General features: G+C 34.3%; 2 protein-coding genes across 4 annotated transcripts in view; one reads left to right on the forward strand and one right to left on the reverse strand.

Annotated features, from left to right (window-relative positions):
- The first annotated feature begins 316 nt into the window (after positions 1 to 316).
- Positions 317 to 23,587, forward strand: LOC138709169 (uncharacterized). 3 transcript variants are annotated; one of them, XM_069839730.1, is made up of 4 exons: positions 317 to 550; positions 13,570 to 13,743; positions 19,603 to 19,724; positions 23,091 to 23,587. In XM_069839730.1, exons 2-4 carry the CDS (start codon positions 13,696 to 13,698, stop codon positions 23,365 to 23,367), a joined length of 447 nt encoding a protein of 148 aa, XP_069695831.1. In that variant the 5' UTR covers positions 317 to 550; positions 13,570 to 13,695; the 3' UTR covers positions 23,368 to 23,587. The 3 variants fall into 3 exon arrangements, with proteins under 3 accessions (XP_069695831.1, XP_069695830.1, XP_069695829.1); XM_069839729.1 differs by having other exon boundaries at positions 318 to 550; positions 13,662 to 13,743; XM_069839728.1 differs by lacking the exon at positions 13,570 to 13,743 and having other exon boundaries at positions 322 to 550.
- Positions 23,407 to 24,411, reverse strand: part of Rpt2 (26S proteasome regulatory subunit Rpt2) — a 42,478-nt gene continuing 41,473 nt past the window's right edge. The window contains exon 9 of the mRNA XM_069839727.1: positions 23,407 to 23,697. Within this exon, the coding sequence (XP_069695828.1) occupies positions 23,563 to 23,697 (135 nt within the window). The 3' untranslated portion in view covers positions 23,407 to 23,562. The remainder of the gene's footprint in view (positions 23,698 to 24,411) is intronic.

Consider the following 24,411-nt stretch of genomic DNA (forward strand, 5'->3'; position numbering starts at 1 on the left):
ACATTTAACTTGCCTGCCGCTACAGCGCTACTGTCGCGCCAGCAGTCAAATGTTGGCATATTTTATACGTATGAGTTGCGCGACTGATTGTATTAGAGATGAATAAATATCACCTTCAGTAGCGCCATCTCTCGGGAATTATCGGAGTTGTCTAGTGTGGATTTTGTTGTTGTTGATAATGATAATAATTCCACAAAAAATCGATAAATGTATGAGAAAACCGATATATTATGCGATATATTAAATCAAAATTTCGATATCGATATATCGAAACGGAAGTATCGATATTACGTAAAAACCGATATATCGTTCCAAAGGCTCTGATCGTACCCATCTCTATCGCATCCTATTATATATTTATCCATGTCGGAGCTATCGTATCATAACCAAATCCAAAATTTAAGACAAATTTATAGTAATTTGAAAAGTGAGAAAAGGCAGGAAATGTAGAGAACAAGTAGGCTAATATTTGTAATCTGTAATGACTGACAGTGGTGAAACTGAATTTGATGTGGGTGCTTGGAATAAAATGTGTAAATCTGTCTCACAGGTATGTTGTTAGTCATCGTACATCACCACGAAAATCAATATTAAAAGTGCACATTGGTCATGAAAGCAATGATTTATGAATGAGGAAGTGGAGAAGCCGCTTCTGGACACACTTGCTAAAATCCTTTAACCAAACTAAGCTTTAATTGCCATTGTCCATAACCTAAAAGACAGACTATTAGGTACTTACGACAAACTATTACCTAGTAATCGAGAAGACAATGTAAAAACTCATGTTTGGTGAATCTTCGATCCCGATACGCACCACACACAGGAGAAAGAGCGTACTTAAATCGTTCAAAATAAGCTCAAAATTGTAGCGCACAATTCTAGAGACAAGGGACCGTATTCATAGACATTTTTAGCGCGGGTTTGCGGTGGATGATCGCGTTTTTCGTATTCATAAACCAGTGTTAGCGATAGGATATGATTTGAATTCTGTACTAGTAACCAGTGGATAGCCGGGGTTAGCTTAGTAGTCTCGTAGCGCGTGCTGCGAAATGTCTATGAATAGCACCCAAGGTGTTTTTTTTTAACTCACCCAGTCCCCGCCTTCGTTTCCTTATCATTTCATGTAAGTACTTAATTTCTTACATAACCATAACCGGTGGGTCAGTTTTTCCGACATTTTCATAATAATGACGACCCAGTGGTACCACCATCATTTCGCATTACGCGGGAAAGCGAATATTGTCAAAAGTTCACCGTTCACCACTGTCTAGAACGAACCTATCTAGCTATCAATCAAAAAGCATATATGCAAGGCATAAATGATAAGCACAGGAACGCCAGTTCATAGTATATCTACATTGTGAATTTATTCGAATAACCTAGCTATATACCTATTGTATATCTCGTAGAAAATACAAGGAAACAACTCCGAGGAATATGTGAAAAAATTTCAATGATGTAAGATCTCGACTTCACGTCACTTAGATATCCCCTCAGGTAATTCACTAACCTTGTCACATACCTTTTAAAAGACAGGCGGTCCCTTGCTAATTACCTTGTTGTGGAACAAATTTGTGGCAGAATTGTTTAGATACACATTACCGTGGATCACTGCAGCAGTTCCTTTACATTTTCTAGGTTACCGGAGTCATTTACAGAGTACTACAAAGTGGCGTTCCTGCGCTTATCATTTGATAAAAGCTTAAACAAACCAAACCAAACCTGTCACTGATTCTCGATCTTACGAGAACTCGCTATTTATCCACCTAATATCAAAATGTGAAGCTATATACGTATTGTACCAAAAGCAGGGGTGTAGGTGTAAATAAATTAGTACTGCACTAGAATGCTTCGCGAAAAGTTTATTATTATTATTATTATTATTATTATTATTATTATTATTATTATTATTGTTATTATTATTATTGTTATTGGAACAGAGATTAAGGATGTTTGAGAATAAGGTGCTTAGGAAAATATCTGAGGCTAAGAGGGATGAAGTTACAGGAGAATGAAACTGGACGCATTGTATTCTTCACCTGACATAATTAGGAACATTAAATTCAGACGTTTGAAATGAGCAAGGCCAGAGCCCTGGCAAGGCATGTAGCATGTATGGACGAATCCAGAAATGCATATAGAATATTAGTTGGAAGGCCATAGGAAAAAGACCTTTGGGGAGGCCAAGAAGTAGATGGGAGGATTATTAAAATGGATTTGATGGATGTGGAATATGATGGTAGAGACTGAATTAACCTTGCTCAGGATAGGGACCGATGGCAGACTTATGTGAGGGCGGCAATGAACCTCTAGGTTCCTTAAAAGCCGTTAAGTTTTTTTTTTTTTTTTTTTTTTTTTGAGAAAATTTCAAATTATAAGTCAAAGTGGATACAACATGTCAATAGGATGCCCTGCAGCAGATATCCTAGATTACTAAAAAATTACACTTTAGTGGGTACAAGAAACCCTGGAAAAGACTTCTCGATCTCTGAGACTGGAACGGGCCAATCTGTGGCCCACCTTCTTGGAAGCTACGTGATGATAATGATTATTATTATTATTATTATTATTATTATTATTATTATTATTATTAGGGTAAAACCCCGACAAGATGTTCTTCAAGGAACTGCGAGAAAGCTGCATATTTACAGAGACTGTGTATTAGGCGGGTATTCTAATTTTGATTTTTTTATATTATCATTTTCATAATTGAATTACCTGCAGGGTGCGAATTAAGATTTCTGATGAGGGGGGGCTAGAATCCTAGATAGAGAATACCATACATAAAATTATTATTATCCTTATTCGATATGGCTCAATGCTTGGTCGCACTGAATTGCTTGTCTTGCATCTTGATCATAATAATAATTATATCCCTGAACAGGCTTAAGATAAGATGTGTAGTTCCTAAGTTATTGATAGTTGCCAGCTTGCTGGTGATGATAATACAGAAATATTTCCTTTGCTTACTTTGTACTTTATAAAGTACATATACTTGTATTAAAACAATTATACTTCGTGAGGAGGGTATAAAAGTTATCCCTGAGGGGGATAACTTTCCAACAGGGGGGAAAATCCCCCCCCCTCGTTAATTCGCATCCTAATTACATCATTCATGGACACTAGTACAGTATTACCCCATTATGTAACATGTCAAAGACATTTACAGTACCAGTATGTACTTAATTCTTTCGAAAAAAAAAAAAAGCAATTTTACAGTTGTTTTCCTGGTATGTCAAAACCCTTAATAATCACTTTTTCAAGATGATTTAAATATTCAATTTACACTGATTGACCTAACATCACAACAAGAGGCTTTCTGTTTAAGACTTATTGTAATGAGAATCACAGTCACAGAAACTTCGATACACCAAAGAAAATAAACTGAACAGCAAAAATTTACAGAATTAGGGCCAACTGACAAAAGTTGTTTAAGAAAGAGGGTGTAGGAAAAGGTATAGTCGTAGTAAGCTTAGTAGTAGTAGTACTAGTAGTATAGTATTTTATTTATTAACATTCCATGGTATTCATACATTGCTTCACAGCTAGAATATGGAACGAGTCAAAAACTTCATACTATTATAAAGTCTTAATTTATAGTCACAGTCTAGATGAAATATATACAGATGAGGTTTACAATATAGTCTACTAGTACAACACAATGTTTTAGTATCAATTTCATGAAGCGTTATTGAATGTCATGAATTCACCTACAGATTAGAAGGCATGAGAAATTAGGTACTTCTTTAATTTGGCCCTAAATAATCTTATGTTTTGAGTTTCATTTTTTCTATCGATAGGGAGGCTATTAAAAATTTTTACTGCCATATAACACATTCCTTTTTGATAGCATGATAGACTTGCCGATGGAGTATGAAAGTCATTTTTTGACGTGTATTTATGCTATGAACTGTTGAATTAGTTACAAAGTTTTCATGATTATGTATGAGGAAGATTATTAATGAGAAAATATACTGACAAACTATGGGCATTATTTGCAGTTTTTTTTAAAATAGTCCTACATGATTCCCTAGATTTGGCACCTACTATTATTCTAATTAGGCCCTACCCTTTTTTTTTGTAGTAGGAATGTACTGTTACTATCTGTGGAATTTCACCAGAATATTATTCCAAAACTCTTTACCAAATGGAAGTATGCAAAGTATATTGATTTTAAGGTATTGATAAGTAGGCTGCGGATTTATATCCACAAAAAATCGTGAAAATATGCAGGAAAGTATGCTCAAAAATTAAGAAATTATGCATTAAAACTTGGAAAATATGCAGTGAAAAGTTTTTTATGCTCGACCATGCCGAAATGTAGTAATTATACACATGGTAGCAGTCCTTTAATGCATGTCATTAAAGTACACCTATTCATTAAAGTTCAGGTTTTCGATTATTCTCGGATATGCAATCGAAAGACGAGGGAAACGTCACGGAGGCTGGAAATCCAATACTGTCGCAGAAGGTTATGTTCTGTTACTATAATAATTAGCGTTAATTGTAAATAATATTCAAATAAATTCAATTTGTCATCTCGTTTTTCAATCCTAAATCAATTTCCAGGTTAAATCAAAATTAGTTCATGTTATTCTCTAAATTATATCAAGGTCAATGACATTATTGTTCCTCGGAAAAAATTATTACTTTCACGTCTGTGCACATCTCACAATTAACGAGCTATGCACAAGATCACTTCCGATCTTCTGTCAGATGCGAATAAAATGAATACTTCTGAATAACTTCAAGTTAAAAATATGGTCGAGCATAAAAAGTCATATGAAACTTGCCTATAATGGTAATTAAGACGCTCGTATGAAAATTATGAAACTCGCTTGCGCTCGTTTCATAAACAAACATACTCGCGTCTTAATTACTACCATTATAGGCTCGTTGCATAATGTACTATTATTTTACACCAATAAAGTAATGACTCAATACGTTTCGTCCATACATTCGAGGATGTAAATTTGCATTAACATTAAACTTCATTGCTTATTGGTATTACAACAGATTACAATATATTTATCCAAATTTTCAGATGTAAATCTCTTTCGGTTATCAGCAAGTATGTTCTTATAAACAGAGAATGTGCTTTCAACTTCACAAGAATTTAGGGGATAATACTTAAAAGATGCTGCTATTTCTTTAGGTGTGTAATTCTGAACAGTCTGGGGCTCACCTTGTAGAATTCCACTAATCTTTTTCACTGTTTCGAAACCTGGATTTCGTTCCTCAATTTTTTTCATCTTCTCTGTTAGAATTCTCCCCAATGACCCTGGTAATTTGTTGAAAGATGTTGTGACAGTGTTCAACAAACTCAGTGCAGTAGTCAGCTGAAGACCACGTTCCTCAAGTTTGGTCATTGTTTCAGGAAGTGTCTTGATGTGTGCACCTATGTACGAAAGTTCACTTTGAATTCCTACATCATCTGCTGCCAATATTGCTGAATTAATACAGGCTGCATCTTCTGGATTCAGTATTAATAAAGCACCTAAGAACAAACATATTGTAACTTTCATTTCACAATAATGGCTTTTATTTCAAAGTTTAGCCACACACCCGTCAACAGTGGGTATTCCACTCAACACAGCAACACAGTAGTCGTTATTGCACTCCACAGAACGACAATGACAATTCACGTGTATTATTGAGAACAACAATGTGCTCCTAATTTCAACTAATGTTCACTATGTACAAAACAAAACTGTCAGTTCTCAGTTCGACAATGACAATTCACGTGTATTATTGAGAACAACAATGTGCTCCTAATTTCAACTAATGTTCACTATGTACAAAACAAAACTGTCAGTTCTCAGTTCGTTCGTCTTGGCTACTTCTTCTAGTTCACTCATACAGTTCACTGCACTTCGAACCCAAGACTTCCAGATACAGTTCACTGCACTTCGAACCCAAGACTTCCATAGACAGTCCACTGCACTTCGAACCCAAGACTTCCATAGACAGCCCACTGCACTTCGAACCCAAGACTTCCGGATGCGTTGCCTTCACCTGGACACTGCCACAGTTACTCAAGTTCACTGCACCTCGAACTCAGATCCACTGGATATGTCTCCGCTAACTAGCTGTCTCGTAGCTGACTAACTAAACTAAAACTAACACACATGAAGGCTGATCGCACTTTATTTTTTAAATCACACGTTCTCGAATATTCGGTTCGCGTGGCTTTGCGAACCTTCCAGATGTTGTCCCGGCTCCTTCTGCTCCACGTCACGCCGCATCTTCCCTCGCACTAGATGCGCATGCAACTTCCCTGATGCAACCAGGTCTTCCAACATGGCGCCACAATATAATAAATTATGAAAAAAAATGAGGATCATTATAGGCCTGCCTCCTAGTATTAAAAATCTAGTATTTCAATATATTCAAGAAATTTATTATTGAAATTCAATAAAAATAAATTGCTGTTTATCTAGTAAACAAGGAAAATGTAAACTAAATACAGTGTAGTGCATAAAAACTCTTACTATTTAGTTTATTTATATAATTTATCTATTTAAATTATAGAAATGTATTTACAGTGAAACTTGGATCTATACATCAATGAAAAACACAAGTATTTAAACTTAAATGAAATAACTGAAGACCCAAAAATAGGTGGCACGAGACCGTTACAAGGGTCTAATACATCATGGCGAATGATGATGATGATGATGATGATGATGAAATTAGGTAACTCAGAATACCAGCCTTCTTAATATCTTCAATATGCGAACAGTAGTAGAGTGCAGCATTGATCCAGGTTCCCCATCTAGTTAATACAGGCACTGGTGGAAGGGGAATTTCTGGTAGTTCTTCTTTGAATAGTGCAGTCCTTGCCGGAGCCTTTACAAACACCTTTTTAACCGAAGAAATCAAATTGTTAGCCTTAGGATGCTGTGAACGAATCTCTTTAGCAGCATGATGTAGGCTGTAAACAATGCAACTAATTTTGGGGTAGAAAACTTGAAGTGCTGCTTTCAGCATATATGCTGCACTGTTAGTTAAGAATGCCAAAAATCTCTCTTCATGTTCTTTGGTTGGCCAGAGTAAACCTAAAAACATTAAAATTTACACTCAAGTCATTCTCTGATATCTATTTTTTTTTTGTCATTTTCAGGATAATATACTTACACAATGCATCTCTCACTGTCTTTGCAATGGTAGCATGGTTTATTTTTTCTAAGACAGAGCACATAATTAGATCAGGAGATCCACCGTCTATGGAGTCCATTTTCCCCACAACTACATTAGTTACATACCTTCCACAGGAGTCTGTAGTTTCATCCACGGAAACCCAAATAAGTGAATCTCCTATGTTGTTTCTAATTTCTTGGAGGACCTAAAATATAGGCTAATTTATTTTTAATAGTTATGAAAACAACTATTTTAAAGTACACATCAATTACACAAATGTTTTAAGCAATTAACTTTAATAAACATTATTAAATAACTGAACTTACTTTTTCATACAGTGGATCCAAGTAATTCTTTCTCAATGTGGACTCGCCCGGAATTTGTCTTTTAGTGTATTTCTGCAAAAATCCGCGAAGTAATGGATTGTCCAATTTCCTCCAAGGTATATTAGCTGCTACTAGGGCTTCACAGAGGTTCGCACTAAGTGTATCATTTTCATTTTGTTTTGGATTCAAATTAAGCAAAGGCTGATAATATAATTATTTTTCATTGCATTTTTTATGTGAGACGCAGTCTGCAAATGCTGATCCACTTGGAACTTTTTTGTGCAGTTCACCTATTAATTAAAACATTATTAAACTTTAAAATACGCAACTGTATGTAATATAATGTGTCTTTGTAAATAAAATAATTAAAAGTGTTTGTGGATAAATATTTTTAAAAAGTGCAGAAGCTTACTTTCTTCGAACAAACTTGACAAAATATATGTTTTCGTCTGATATTAAAGTCTCCATCAATCCAGCTTTTTAGAAGAGTACTACTTGAACTTTTGTCTTTAGGCATAACGAATATTACAGCAAACCACCATGAAACACACGAACCGAATAAATGCAGTTAATTTGAATTTTGCTGTTAAAATATAAACCAATTCATTCTATTATTGAAAGGGAATACCGTCAGCCTGTGATAGTTTTAAAAAGGCGGAAAAAAACGAGTGTGCAATGTGCTGCTTAACAATGTAATCTGTGCTAATAAAGTAGACATTGTCGAGTGAGATGGGGAAAGAGAGTATTGTTTTGTCGCAGTTTATATTTTTACAGAATAAAATATTTAAATAATAATAATAATAATAATAGTTTTATTTTCCCTGGCAGAGTTAAGGCCATCAGGCCTTCTCTTCCACTCAACCAGGATCAAATCACAAACAGAAAAATACATACAGGTATACAAGTATTAACTAAAAAAACAGTAATAATAATAATAATAATAATAATAATAATAATAATAATAAAATAAAAAAGAGAGATTGAATACATATACACAATCAGTATTAACTTAAAAAAATAAAATAAAATAATAGTAATAATAATGATAATAATAATAAATAAATATAATAAAATAAAAAGAGATTGAATACATAATCACAAACAGGAAAATACATTCTAGTATACAAGTATTAACTTAAAAAAAAATTAATACATATGAATATAATCTCACAATTAAAGGAATAGTACAATTTGTATGATCAGCACAACACGGGTTACATTGAGACAATGACAATTACCTAGATATTAGTGTTAATGGAAAAATAACGTAATGACTGTTTAAAATAATAATAATAATAATAATAATAATAAATAAAAATTATACCTAAAAAAAAACATTCTGGTCATTTAAAATATTTCTAAACAACCTAATTTCAAACAACTGAGGACTAAGACTACTCCTGATTTCCAGCGGCAGCGAATTCCATGAGTGGGCCATGACTATTGAGAAAGAACTTGAGTACAGAGATGTCTGATGACGTGGTATTGATAGCAACAGATTGTGCTGTGAACATGTATTACGATTATGATCTGAAGCTAGGAGAGTAAACTGAGAGGCGAGGTAGTTGGGTGTGGAATCATGTATAATTCGATATAGCAGGCAAAGAGAATGTACTAAATGTCTAAGTGGAGCCAGGAGAGTCATAGAAAGTATTCTGATATATGATCATGTCGGCAGATATTGAAAATAAATCGGATGCAGACATTATGTACATGTTGAAGTTTTTGAGAAAGTTCAGCACTTAGGTCGCTATATAAAACATCACAGTAGTCAAAGTGAGGCATTACAAGAGTCTGTACTAGAATTTGTTTGAGTTTAGTAGGAAGGAAATTTTTCAGACGTTTCAAAGAATGCATGGTAGAGAAAACTTTTCTACAGATATATCTGATTTGCGTATTCCAGTTCATATTAGAGTCGAATTTCTGTATTAGGTTAGTATAAAATATACAAATATATGCTGTAAAAGTATAAACATGCCATAACGTTACAGTTATGCTCAAATATGTACAATAAAATACTGCATACTAATTCCAAACAACGAGAAAGATGTTTATGTTTTGTCTGCATATCGTCAAGTTTAAGGAAAAGAACATGCAAATATGCCAACTCCGCAGCCTATTGATAAGTATAAGTATTGCAATCATATGTTAGTTTAAGAGTGCAGGTAAAAGGTCGAATAAGAGGGTGAAGTAGGCCTATTGTATGTAGAGTTAAGTGCACAAGTAAATACTGTATTATTATTATTATTTTTATTATCATTATCATCATCATCATTATTATTATTACTACTATTAAATATTATAACTATTAGGGTAATTCCATGCAAAACAGTATGACGAAAAACATTCAGATCTCCAAATTTGTTAAAAATTGTACATTCAACTCTTTATGTCGTATATATTAATCATGTACAAAATTATGTTTGCGACAGCTACAGTTTAAATGTAATGGGCAGTTAAAATATTGTTATTTAAGCACAAAGCTCTATTTTAAATTTGTTTTCTGAGCATAAGAATAATTACAAACATTTTTTTAAAGATATCGTTAGATGGCTTACAAAATAGGTTATTAAGATACTATAATTCAGTGCAGCTTTGAAAATTGTGTTTAAAGAAATTCAAAAATATATTAAAAAAAACGCCATTACATAAAATCGAATACTTGAATTCGCATGAAAAAATTAAATGACAATTTTCTGAGCATTTTCATTAGGCTGTCAAATTTTCATAATGGGATCTTCAAAAATAAGGAAGTTATAAATTAAAACAACTCGCCGTGTAAAGGGTGATCTATGCCGCTGCGCCATGCACCATCACTGCTGCTGGTCACTGTGAGAAGCATTTGCGCGTCACACATCTGATTTCAACTAGTTTCGGTACTTCTGATGAATCAGAATAGGGTTTTATTGCTAACTTTCCATTAACTGGAACCACACAGTGAAAACTTCTTGTTCTGGGAACAGTCTTGAGGCCGGCAAATCTTTTAGGATTTCGATTTTGTAACTACTTCTTCATGTTTTTCAATGGATGTGAATGACACAATAATTCCCTGTATTGCATTTTGATCAATCATACAGTCCTTTAGGAGCTGAAATTAGAGTTCCTGGCTTTTGCAGTGATTCGCTGTCACTGGGCCCTTTACCGTGGTTGGTTCCAAAGAAATGCCACTCCGCAGGTATTTGAAAATCGTGTTCATGATTGAGTAGATTAACGGATTTTTTTCGTTCTTTTTTCGCTAGCTGCTCCATCACTGAAATCATACATTTTAGATATTTCGGTATGTGTTTGTTTCAGATGTTCTATAATTTTCCTTAAAAAAACATGAACTGTTGCACTATCGTGAGCTATGCATTCCGAAATTACTGAAAAATAAAGGTTCTCTACATTACCACCAACTGAATTTCTGTAATATACTGTGAATGGGTGTATTGTTGCTTGAGAAGTACTCCAGTGATGATCTTGTGTAGCATCCTGAATAATGAAACTGTAATTCTCTGAAAAATCACCAATGATAATGAACTCACCGGACTTTATTTCATTTTTCAGCTACTTTAAATAATTTGCTTGGGACTTTGCAATGAAGTTGTGTACAGCATCTTGAATTTTTTAAGCTAACCAATGAAGTTATTAATGAAATTTACACACACTAAAATCATATTGGCCCTGTTAGTTTTCGTTCATTCCTTGTACTAAATTTCTCTGTAACAATGACGTCAATATTTCTGATAGATTTCTCATAGGTACATTTATAGTTCCTTACGTTCAGGAGCATATGTTTATTCACTCGTTTAATTTCCTGCCTCTGTTTGTAAACATTCTTTTTCGCTTGTTGATTTGTCAACCTTACTTTCAGTCCCAGCAACTTCACTAATTGTTTCAATTTTTTAAATCTTATGGAAAAAGCGTTCTCAAATAGCATCACCTACCACTAAATGCGGGACCTTTTTACACATGCTGCTTGTCACTTTTCTTTTACAGACTTGTGACGAATGTTTTTAAAGTCCGAAAGTGTTGGAACACCACAGGTGACGCCACTTTTCGTCTTTAATTTAGGCATATTGAACACTTACAACTTACAATTAACGAACAGATCAAAACTGAAGGGAAAAAGTTACAATGACAGAACAGAACAGAATCACCCTCTAAACTGAAGGGGAAAAAGTTGCGCTGAGATTATAACAGGAAGAAAAACAAACTCTCACGTGAAATCTATTAGCGTACAGTTGAGTGGATGTCGCAACATCTAGCATTTGTCATATCGATCGCTAAGCGCGCGTGTGGATGTCTGGTATGAGCGCGTGACGTAATACACTGCATGCGACTTTGATCCTTAATGGCAACATTTGCAATTCTGGTTTATTTAATATTTCCCAAAGTATTAGAGATCCCGTCATAAAATTTTTATAATAGATTAAGAAATTGTTTATCTCACCGTAAAAAATAGAGCATGGTAAAAAAATATTCGATTTAAAAATATTAACATTTCTTTATTTTACTTTAAGTTTTAATACATGCTGGAAGTAAAAATCCATAATAACTCAGAAGTAAGTTTAAATATATAGAGTCATCATTGTATTGGCACAATTTTTATGTTGAAACAATGAAGCATGTCATTTTAATAATATTTTTAACAATAGTCTACATATCAACTCCCCGAATATTTCACCCTTCATTACTTTTCAACCATTGGTGAGATGAAATTCTTATTAGGCCATTTAACTATTTACTATTATGACATTCATTTACTAGAATATTGAAAAAATCCAGAACTTGATGTTACAAATTTTAAAATTTTGTATGGAATGACCCATTAGTATTATTACTAGAATTGCCAGGTTATTGTCAGAAAAAAAAGTAGATTTTTCACGACATATCCTAAGAAAAAAAATAGAATCTGTCATTGATTAATGACATCACTTGTCAAATGCACAATGTTTGCATATACAAAGTAGAGTAAGCGTTATCAGTACTATATTCTAACAATTCACACTTTATTATTAGGTAAAAATGAATAAAAAATTGATATTTTAAAATTATTAGTACTTACAAGACATTTACTTTTTCTCATAGTCTCTTCTGATTTGGCAGCTTTTTAACAATTTAACATTTTGTTTGGAAAATTTGTAGAACTCCTTACTTGGTAAAGAAAAATTTTGTGAAAATAAATGCTTTTATTAGTTCTGGTTGGTGCTTATCCCTAACATCTGTCCATTTACTCTTCATAATTGAAAAAACTCTTTCTACATACGCATTTGCACTTGGAATGCTTACTAAAAATCCTATTACTTTTATTTATTTTAGGAACACTTTCTTTTGAAACTTTGAAAAAAAAAAAAAAAAAAAATATAGCCATTTTTCACTTCACTCTAATAAAACACTCCTACATCACAAAATTTCTCGTACAATTTTTTCAAGGTTCACAGCTTCTTGCAAGTTCAATATATTAACATCCTTTCAAATGTAGAATATTCCAGTTCTCTACTTAAAGAAAACTATTTAACTTTAAACATTGATTATTTTCTGTGAAGTCATAACGTTTTTCAAGGTAACACAAGACATTAGTATAAAAATCACAATGTTCACCTGTAATTTTATTCTGTTTCGGTTGAGGTATAGATTTCAAAAGTTATCTAGTAGCATTTCCAAAATAGTTATCTTTGATTCTTTGCTCAATTTTGTTCTTCAAGAATGTCATGCATTTAAAGGACTCAAACACACTCAATTCACTTTTTTTCTAGAACTTTGGTGGTAATGTCAAGCTGCTCTCCCACAGAAATAAATTGAAAATACTGTTAAAATAAGGCAAGGCAGTCTATGTGAAGTAAATGTAGCTACAACTTCCTGCGAAAAACAGAATAAAATCCTGATATATTGAGAATGTGAGAAAAATATAAGAAAACATAATCCATAAAATGTAAGGAAAAACTGTAAAGCTTTCGGGAAAAACATAAGACATGACAACCCTAATTATTACTTATTACTATACCTGGTAAGGTTTATCTTGTCTCAGTAGCAATAAAACCAAGTCCCTTCAAATGAGGGTGGAGATTATAGGAGGGTTGTAAATTTTCAGGATTCCTTTCAAAACCTTGTTATTGTACAGGCTACCGGAACTCAGTTTCTTGAAAGACAAGCTCAGTGACAGAACTACACAGTAAGAAGAGAGATATTTTGTAATTTTATTTTGCGCTACAGAATGTAGCAACTAGTCCCTTCCGCCACTGGATGGATGGATGGCATCGCTCCACTCCCCCATCGCCATAACAACACAGACGAAGTAAGACATATCTCCTTTCTTTCTCTTTTCACAGTGAGACAAGATACATCACACAGACTTTAATGCCACTATTATTTACATACTATTAGTCAGTATTTATAAAATACACAATTGAGTTAAGACTAAACTAAGGCAATATTATTATTTTAAAAAGTAAAAATAAAGAAGCAGGGTGCTCCCAGGTGCAGAAAAAAGTTCGGGGACGGTGCCCTGGCACGACCACCTCTGACCAAAAGCCTAAACTAACCAAACCTAACCTGTCACTTATCCTCGACCTTATGAAGACTTGATATCTATCTATGTAGGGTACTTACGAAAAAGTGTACATATAAGGCACTCGAAAAGCCTCAACAAACCAAACTTAACCTGTGACTGAGCGCTTAATTTTTTCATATATTGACCAGCACTGCGACTTCCATTTCAAATGCCATCTGCTGGATATATGTACGGTAACATGACTGAGAAACATACTTTTGAAATGTTTATTCAGTGTAATGATGGAAATGTATGAAAAAGTGATATATTATTATTAGCCTATTATTATTATTATTATTATTATTATTATTATTACCGGTATTATTATTATTATTATTATTATTATTATTATTATTATTATTATTATTATTATTATATTAATTTGCGCCTTGTGTAGATTTCTTAAATTATTCCATCTCTCACTTTAATATGATCAGTACGCACGGAAATGAGATAGGCCTATATAGTGTGTAGTTAGATCGAAGATTCAATCTAAGTTTCAATTTTATGGTAAATATTGCCTTCAGTGGCCACAACTCAACATTGCTAAGTGACAGGAGGCTGAGGACTGTGACAAGGTTAGAGTGAGTTCGATGAGAGGATAGCTAAGTGACAGGAGGCCGAGGTATCACTGTGAAAGGTTAAAGTGGGTTAGGTGAGGAAATAGCTAAGTGACATGAGACTGAGGACAGTGACAGGGTTGCCACACCGAAGGAGGTTGCTTATTACTTGGTTGTTGGGTAGTCACTTAGTTAAGATACATGGTAGTGACATATTAGAGGTGCCTAGTGACCAGTCATTCCTTGCTTATTTGTTCAACAGTGCAAATCTCTTTCAAAATTGACTGGAAAACAACAGCAATCAATGCTTCATCCATATTATTATCCATTACATTTACACACAATAGAAATTAAGCTAGTACGTAAGGAAAAAAGACTGTTATCTGCCTGATGGCTATGATAGCTGCTAGGGGACATGGCAAGTTGTGGACCCTGCAGTGCAGCCAGTCTCGATTTTTCATTTACTTGGATTACTCATATAGGCAGCTACCCAACCTCCCAGTGATAAGGTAGCTTCCTTTGGTGTGGTTATAGCCTTAGAGTGGGTTAAATGACAGGAGGTCGAGGATTGTGACAAGGTTAGAGTGGGTTGTATGAGGGGATAACTAAGTGACAGGCGGCTGAGGACTGTGACATCTAACTTGCATTTTTTCTAAGTTCCACAGTGTGGGAATCTGTGATAGGTTAGGTTATTTTAGGCTTTTCAAGTGCCTTGCATATACGAATGTGACAGGATAGGCTAGGTTAGGTTAGTTTAGGCTTTTGATATGCCTTACCTTATACTAAGTGAAGTAAAATGTGCATTTTGGCATTCATTTTGAAATGTTCTTACCTCTTTATTTCGCATGTTAAATAATCACTTTTAGGTTATCTACTTACAAATGGCTTTTAAGGAAACCGCAGGTTCATTGCCTCCCTCACATAAGCCCACCATCGGTCCCTATCCTGTGCAAGATTAATCCAGTCTCTATCATCATCTTTCACCACCCTCAAATCCATTTTAATATTATTTAGGTCATCTACACCGATCAACTTTTACCTATTTTCTAATATGTTTTGAAGTAAACTGACGTCGTAGTACCAGTATATGAATTCTTCACATTCAAAATAACCTTTCCTCCGAAAATTAGACCATTTTTACATTTTTTTTCGTCAAAAAACCTTTGGTGTCGCATGCTGTAGAAAACCCGAAATCAAATACTGTAAAACAATTGTGTTTAGTAATTCAGTACAATAATGAAAACCAGTTCAAGGAGAATCTAAAGATCAAGGTTCTTCTGTCTTCCTCTGCAGTTACCGGTACATTTTCCAAACAACCTATAAGAACCGAGATATCAGTAATATGCTTTCCAAATTCTAATATAATCACCTATGTCGTTCAGGTGGTAGCATGTCTGCCTGCTAATGTTGTTTGTGCTCGAGCATGGGTTCGATTCCCGCTTGGGCTGATTATTTGATTAGGTTTTTCCCAACCGTAAGGCGAATCTTCGGTCTCATCTCGCCAAATATCATCCTGCTATCACCAATTCCATTGACGCTAAATAAGCCAGTAGTTGATACAGTGTTGTTAAATAACCAAATAAAAAAGAATTTTATGAATAAAATATCTATGGTTAATAATATAACTTACTGCTTGAATGGCGCAAGAAGATGATACAGAATAAAATATACAGACAGTTAATAATATAACTTACTGCTTGAATGGTGTAAGAAGATGACATGTTTGCTTTGTACTATGGTTTAAAATGCTAATAGGCTTAAATGTTTTGAGATAGTTTCCATGGATTCCTCTCAATCTGATAAATTAATTATTTTTAATTGAGTTAAATGCCGAGACTGCTCGTAACTGACTTTCTGAAAATCTGACAATGCTAACAAAGCAAGAGTTATCAGGATTATTATATATAGTGACTATTATGTATTTTTGGTAATTATCTGTATTACATAAATCAATATGACATTGATCAATCATAGTAAAGATTGACGCCGAATTCAGACTATGCTGACATTTTGAGTTATGAATTGGGTTGTATGAAAGGGATTTTCTTCAGTTGACCAGCTTCTGATCAGGATATACGAGTAGTGGCTCAATTTTTCGACATTCCTAGTGAAATTCAGAAGGAATAACTCAGTTTCATTAGTAGTACAATAATTTGCTTCTTGGGATATTTACTCAATGAGGTGCTCCAAGATTGAGAGATCTAATATGGCTCTTTTCCTGCATTAAAACGTATTCACCATGTCACTTTTAAGGAAGATTTTGAATGACTTTTTTACCATAACATTTTCATTTGGACTGGGGTTCGATGGAAGATGAATTTCTTGTTGAGAAGGTGCAAGAGGAGTAGGAGACATGTACAGCAAACTGATCGGAAGTTCTCTGGATTGTCAATAAAAGATGAGAATGGTTCATTACCAGAAGGATCTTTACATTAGTTTTCAACAGCTGCAGGATCAATAGAATTAGAATTATCTTCATTGAAATCATTCACATTGGTTATTTTTCCATAGGTCTGTCTCAGTTCCATGAGTAATCCTGTAATTCATTTTGGTCCTCAAATTTCCACTTACAAAATAATAATGTTGTTGTTGTTGTTTTCTAATTCCAGGTGTTTGACAATAAAGTCAAATTCATAGTTCCTGGGGTAGCTCAGTCGGAAGAGTGTTCGCGCGCTAAGCGAAGGGTCCCGGGATCGATACCGGCCCCGAAACAATTTTTCCTTGAAATTATTCATTTGACCATTCCAATATTTTTCAAAGATATTATCATGGTCAGCCATTAAAGCACAGATTTTGAGGTGTTCCGAATCCATTTCTTGGTTTGAGTTGCACAATGGGCAGTTAGGGGACTGATATATTCCAATTCCATGCAGGTGTTTGGCCAAACAGTCATGGCCTGTTGCCAATCTAAATGCAGCTACAGACGATTTTCATGGTAAATCGGGAATTAACTGTGGATTATGATGCAGAGAGTTCCATTTTTTCCCTTGAGATTGTGTTATCAAATTTTGCTTCTTGTAGTCTAAGTATGTAGATTTAATCAATCTTTTCACAGAGTAATACGTAGATTTAGTAACAGGTCTGTGAGTAGCAGTGCTGCCCTTCTTTGCTAAAGCATCTGCATTCTCGTTTCCCAGGATTCCACAATGGGATGCTATCCATTGGAATACAATTCTTTTATTGAGTGTTATTAATTAATTGAGAGAGCATTTCAGTTATTTCTGCTGTTTGAGATGAAGGTGTGTGTCTAGAGACTATTGATAGAATAGCTGCTTTGGAGTTTGACAATATAACTGCATTTTTAAATTTACTGATGTGGCATAGAAGATTCCTGAGACTTTCACTTATTGCAAAGATTTCTCCATCTAAACTTATTGTCCATATCCAAGAGAACTATAAAGTGAGAAGAGACAACACGTAACACCTGCACCTTGTTCCCTGGAGATCAAGGATCCGTCGATGTATAAATGAAGCCAGTTTTGTGGAGGGTACCTAATATTAATTGTCTATAAAGACAATTGTTTCATTATTTCAGTGTTTACTTCTGATTTCATTATTTCTTCTATTAAATTTAGATTATACTCTATACTTAATAGAGTTAAAGGGTTTGGTTTAATTTGTAAGTTTTCTTTTAAATTCGGGATATTTATTTTCTGTTTTAATTCTTGAACCATGGATATGAAACTTCTTTGAGTTTTCAATCTACAGAGAGGATTGTATGAATGCCAATTGTTTCCTGGTAATCTGATAAGTTTTTCATATTGAATCAATGCTTTTTCTTCTGTTGCCATTTTGATGCTGTTAATATTAGTGAGGAATCTCAGAATCTATTGGAGTTGTTTTGATTCTACCAGTAATGAGCCCGAGAGCTTGGTTTTGAACATGTTCTATTTCGTTTATGAAAGGTGAAGTAAGTAAAAACATTTTGTATGTAGTGTTCAAAGTATTTCTAGAGCATCCCCATTTCTTTCCTGCTAGTCTTTTCAGAAGGGAGAATCTTTTACGAGCTTTTTCAGAAATGTATTTCAAATGGTTGCTCCATGTTAACTTACTGTCGAAAATAACTCCAAGATATTTGGATTCATAAGTCCTAGAAAGGTATTGGCCATTGTATTGGATATTGATTACAAAATAATTTTTGTAGGTTGACCATTGGTCTTCCTTCTCTCTGTGCATTTGTGTACGCATTTTGGAGCCGTGTTCATTACCTCTTTGCATTACTTTCCTGAAAATTGATTACAGTATCTGCTTTTCATGAAGAAAAACCATTCCTGTCTGTACTTCTTTAAATGAGAGTTGTAAAGGAAATCATAGTCCCATATGCACTCAATTAACACTGCCCCACTCATTATTCTCAATTCGAAAAACAAAACTATGTTGACCAAATACACATTTGATATGTTGTAATGCTTCAACACGAAAATCTGGCCATCCATATTTTGGACTGATGTGTCACGGCATGTTCACACGCATTGTAACATCAGATGATTCACAACACAACACAGAGTAATGGGAGTACTCAATATAATTTTTTCCAATATGGTACCAGTAGTTTTTACATTAACACGTCAGAACACATATTAGTTAACACAAAACGTCAACACAGTCTGAATTCGGCTTACCTAACTAACCATACTATTTAATGCTCAATTTGAATGTTTTCCTATTATTATTATTATTATTACTTTTATACTATTAGTAAATGTGGCCGACCTATTGGAGTAGAATGATTATTAAGGATTTCGCCCCTATTTTCTTATGCATAGAAAGTAACCAAACCTAGTTATCTCGGTTTTATAATACCATAATTTTATAATTCCTGACATCTCTAGCCATACTGCACTATGTAATTTAAACCCTTTTACTCTTCAGATGATGATGAAGCAAAGTTTTTATGTATCAATGATACTTTTGAAAATTCAACAAGAATTTTGTAATTTAATGTCATGTTCTCATTAACAGTTGTTACAGAATAATAGTCTTTTTCATGTTATATATCATTATAAAATGCAGGCTGTTCTGAAAAAAATAAATTATCTTTTAGGCTGGCTTTCGAGATGGTGCTGCAGCTGGTCGGGATGCAGTTTTTCAGAAGGGCTTTGATAAGGGATATTCTGAAGGATACCGAGCCGCATTATCATTAGGATATTTAAAAGGTGCCCTAAGGTGAGTCTGCATTTAGGAATATCACATGTCCGCACAAAGACCATGCGAAATGTGGCATACCATCTCCTGTATGCTCGGCAGCTCCAGTTCAGTCTCTCTGTTGAAGTGATTGTGTTGACGTTAGATTGCGTGTTATTCTTCTGATTGTGTTAGTGAAGTGTTTAGATTTAGGAGTGGTTGTGTTGACGTTAGATTGCGGGTTATTCTTCTGATTGTGTTAGTGAAGTGTTTAGATTTAGGAGTGGTTGTGTTGACGTTAGATTGTGTGTTATTATTCTTATTGTTTTTGTGAAATCTTTAGATTTGTCACATGACACCTCAGAAATTTAGAATTAAAATTTTATTAGCGCAAAGGATTTTCATGTTAGAGACTTATCTGAATAAGTGTGATTGCGGAAAGGGAAAAAAGACGATTTACAAGAAAATTCCTTAATGTTACTGTTTTACATAGCAACAGCAGCAAAAAACCAAGTCCATCTGGAATAGTTCTGAGATATTGAGTCTTAAAGTTCCTGGCTCACGCTTAGCAACCTTCACCTTCCGTAGGAAATGCTGCCCTCTGTGGAGTAACAAATGAGTTATGGACTTTGTTTGTTATGGCAATGAATAAATCTAAGTTTTCTTCATCCGAGATTGTATTAATCCACAGACTGATCACTGGTGGACTTGGTCCACTCTGGTTGTGAGTCCCTCAAATAACAATACTGGCATTTTTGTTTTGCATACATCATAAGTAACACAACACTATAGCCTGCAATAAAAATATATTTAAATACTGCGAAATGTCAATATATGAATTTATTTTTGTATTAGAAAGCTCATTATTTAAGTCTCTATATGCCCAATAGTTTGATTTGAATTAGCAAAATTTTATATGCAACAATAAAGTCATGTTCACATGGTTTATTGGTTTATGCATGCAATCTGCTGATTACTGGAATGCTTTGTAAATATATTTCTCAGAATGAGCGTTGTTAGGTGTACAATAATTTTCATTTGCTCTATTTTGACGTGAAACGTGTATGTTCGAGGTACAAGAGAGAAAAACTGTAATATTTTGATATCACTCGTGGTACCATGGAAACAAGTGTAAGATGAACTTCGTTCCTTATGGTTTTTCCACACAATCCAATCTCACTGCATTCTCTGTTTAATGTGCCTCATGGTTTTCCACACAATAATCATGGAAATATTGGGTATTATGGGTTATGTATACAATCTTCATTCTGTATAAGAGGATTCCACATGTCAACAAAGACAAATCTGAAGTCTTTCCTATTGGCTGCAGGACAAAGAACCTTTATGGCGCCTAGAACGTGATAAGGTGGTGATGGTGGTTAGAGCCAGGCAAACAGCCTCTCATTACCGATCATTTTCGTAGGTGACACTAATGGACCAATAACATCAGTTCCGAGAAAAGCTGTAAAATTCAGTACACCAAATCTCGTGCTTTGATGACATACCACATTTATAAACTTCGGCACTGAAATTAAACACTCAGGCATGTGACTGTATGTTTCAGATTGTGTGTTTTTAGCAATCCAGGAGAAATATACTAGTACATAATGCAGAAAAATTACGACTTTCAATGATAATAGAATTTAATTGTATGAAACTGTGAACAGCGGTTTTTTTCTCTCTCTCTCACTCTCTCTGTTATGGAGGAAGGCCCAAAGGCTTATTGTGCTGAATTACCTCCTTAGATCTATATGTAAATCACAGTACTACATCCTGCTGCATCCTTGGTCGACTTGAAACTATTGAAAGATGACAGATGAAGTTGGAATATAATGAAGGCGAAATGAGTCCTGAGAACCAACACCGAAAGTTACCCCCCAATCCTGCTTCAGTTGGTTGAGGGGGGGAAAAACCTCGGAAAAAAACTCCAACCATAATTTGAACTCAGGCCCACTTGTTTCACAATGAGACATGCCAACTGTTTCTCCATAGCAGCTAGTAGTAGATTTTGTCAGAACTGTTGTTTAGTCAACTGTCCAAGACAAGTTCGAACCTCGTGACACCAATCACTCATGAGGCAACTTAGCCAGGAGATAATGGGGTAGTATGGCTAGTTCCTTTCCCCCTCCATTGCATACATCACTGACTAATAACATATTACACTAATTTCACTTGAGATATATACTACTTGGTTCAAAAAGTTTCTGGAATATATATATATATTTTTTTTTTTTTCGCCAAAATGAATAATGTTATGTGGTATATTTCTGTTTCTGGTGTTGGCATCATTCATGATGTCACTTCCGTAGAAGTTTCATGATCATAGTCGTTGTTGTTGTGTGGCAATTGGCTGTTGTTTGATATTCATGCGTTGCATTTTAGAATGAATACCGTATGAGTATCAAAGACAACCAGCGCTCTAGCCGACCTTCAGAAAAACGTTTATGCCCGGCATAGACTTTTTTTTTAATTTTTGCTTCACCATAAGCTTCTCTGGTCGACCTTCAGAAAAACGTTATGCCTGGCATAGACCTCGGTTTTTTTTCATTGCTGCTTCACCATAAGCTTCAAGCATTCTTAATGTCTCTGAAAGAGATTTGTGGTGGGGGGAAGGGGCAGGATTAATATGTGTGTGTTGCTCTGTATCCCACATTCTGAAATGAGATGAACGAATATCACACAAACAAGTCAGATGCCATACAACAACTAAGATCATGAAACTTTACAGAAGTGACATTATTCATTTCGGCAAAAAAAAAAAAAATATATATTTTGGAAACTTTTTGAACCAAGTATGTACAAACAATTGTTCTTTTCCGACTCATATCGTCAAGTGAGATGTACTGCCTGATAATAGATGTACATATCAGTCAGAACCTCAATCAGAGGTATTTGTCAGAATAAGATTACAAAGTGTGTAACATAATAGTATTAGACCTTTTAGTTAGTAGCTTCAACTTTTGATCCATAAAGTCTAAAGCAGAAGACAGGTTCAATTTTTTTTTTTTTTTGTTTTAAAACCCAATGTTTCTCTCAATTATAATTCCATGTGTTCGCAAGTCTATTTATAAATCTCTGGTAGAGAAAAAGAATGGACAGGAACATTCAAAAACTTCTTTTTGTACTGTATGTTTTAATGTCAATTTCATGTGGAGTATATACTTCTTAATGTTCATAAACAGCATGCCTGGTTTACCCTGAAGTCCAATTTGACACAGCTTCAAGGTTTGCTTTACCTGATGCATGTCTATGGTATTTATATATTGAAGATGCATTTTTTATAATAGAATTACATTTTATGTACAAAAACACCGAAAATTAGTAGAAAAGCAACATTAATGAGGCCATTGTATGATTGTGACATCACTACATATATTTAATTTTTAACTGTGTCTTATTTTTTTCCAGCATTATGCATCATCACACTGAAGAATCAGATCCTGCAATTAAACCCTTGTTAAATACCAATCTGCAAAGAACTTCTCGTGGCATGTGTCAATTATGTGCAGTTCAGAAAAACTCTAACGTAAGAACTGAAGAAAATGAATTCAGCAAAGCAGATCTGTGTGACATAATTAACCAGCAAGCAACTTGTGTACAACAAGAGATTGATAGGATACGAAAGGATACTTCCCAGCTAAGTGATTGGAATGTGGTAATGATGGGAAGAAATGAGAAAACATGAAACGTGTTTAATTGCAAAACACTTTTTAGGAAAGCACTGTTGACCTGTTCACAAATTTATTGACATTATTTCAATGATAATTTACAAAGCAAGTTAATGCTGAAGCAATTTATTAAGTAAAACTGTGATAAAGTTATCTTCATGTTCCGAAGTAAAGAAAAAAAATCTGAAAACTGGAAGAAATTTCTATGAACTTTATAAATAAAGACCTTCTGGAGTACCTTCTTTCTTCCTATAAAGGACACTTTCCTTAGATTTCCTAAAATCTTCATTTGTTACCTTCATTCGTCTCTCTCTCAGGGCCATTAGACCAGCTTCTGTACAGATAGCCTGGAAAAGTCGCAGGAAATAATTAACATACAATTATCTTCCAGCAGCCAAAATAAATTCTTATATTGTAATTATTCATATTTATTTCAGGCTCCATACTGTACGTAATTAATTTAGACAAAAACCAAAATTAAGTATTAAGGAATTTCTTTTTAATCTACAATCAAAATATGCCCACTGTCATTTTTTAATGCCAAATTAGTCATATTATTACAGGGCACCAATTCACTGGCTGTTATGTCAAATCTATTTCTGAATTATTTATTTTGAAAGGAAGAAAAATTCGAGAAAAACTCTCAATAATGCTTTATCTTGAAATTAACACTACAGCTGTGGTTTGTTTACGGCGATCACTGCCAGGCGCACATCGTTGGCGATTGTTGCCTGGAGTTGCTAGCAGTTAAAATGAATGCGCACAGTTTCTTTACACCGATGATCGGCAATGTAGATCATTGGATGCGATGCATATCGCTGGAGGTTGCTTCTGAAGCAAATTCAGGACGCACATCGCCACATACATGTTCAATAATCAATATTTAGAGAAGGCCATGTAGAAATAGTGAATCAAGTTATGGCAGCAAAACAAATGAGAATTGGCAATGATGTACGCTGATAAAGAAACCACTTCCTGACGATCATCACCATAAACAAACCGTAGCTTGAAGGATGCATATTTCTTTAATTCAAATTTATTTTATGACACTTTATCAACTG

The sequence above is a fragment of the Periplaneta americana genome, chromosome 11 (assembly GCF_040183065.1).
Source record: "Periplaneta americana isolate PAMFEO1 chromosome 11, P.americana_PAMFEO1_priV1, whole genome shotgun sequence".
In the NCBI taxonomy this organism is placed as follows: domain Eukaryota; kingdom Metazoa; phylum Arthropoda; class Insecta; order Blattodea; family Blattidae; genus Periplaneta; species Periplaneta americana.

What these genes read in the sequence shown, in the direction of transcription:
- LOC138709169 (XM_069839728.1), top strand. Translation starts at nt 482, where the DNA reads ATGACTGACAGTGGTGAAACTGAATTTGATGTGGGTGCTTGGAATAAA. An exon ending in TGTGTAAATCTGTCTCACAG is followed by an intron (nt 551 to 19,602) that starts GTATGTTGTTAG and finishes ATTATCTTTTAG; the next exon opens with GCTGGCTTTCGAGATGGTGC. An exon ending in TATTTAAAAGGTGCCCTAAG is followed by an intron (nt 19,725 to 23,090) that starts GTGAGTCTGCAT and finishes ATTTTTTTCCAG; the next exon opens with CATTATGCATCATCACACTG.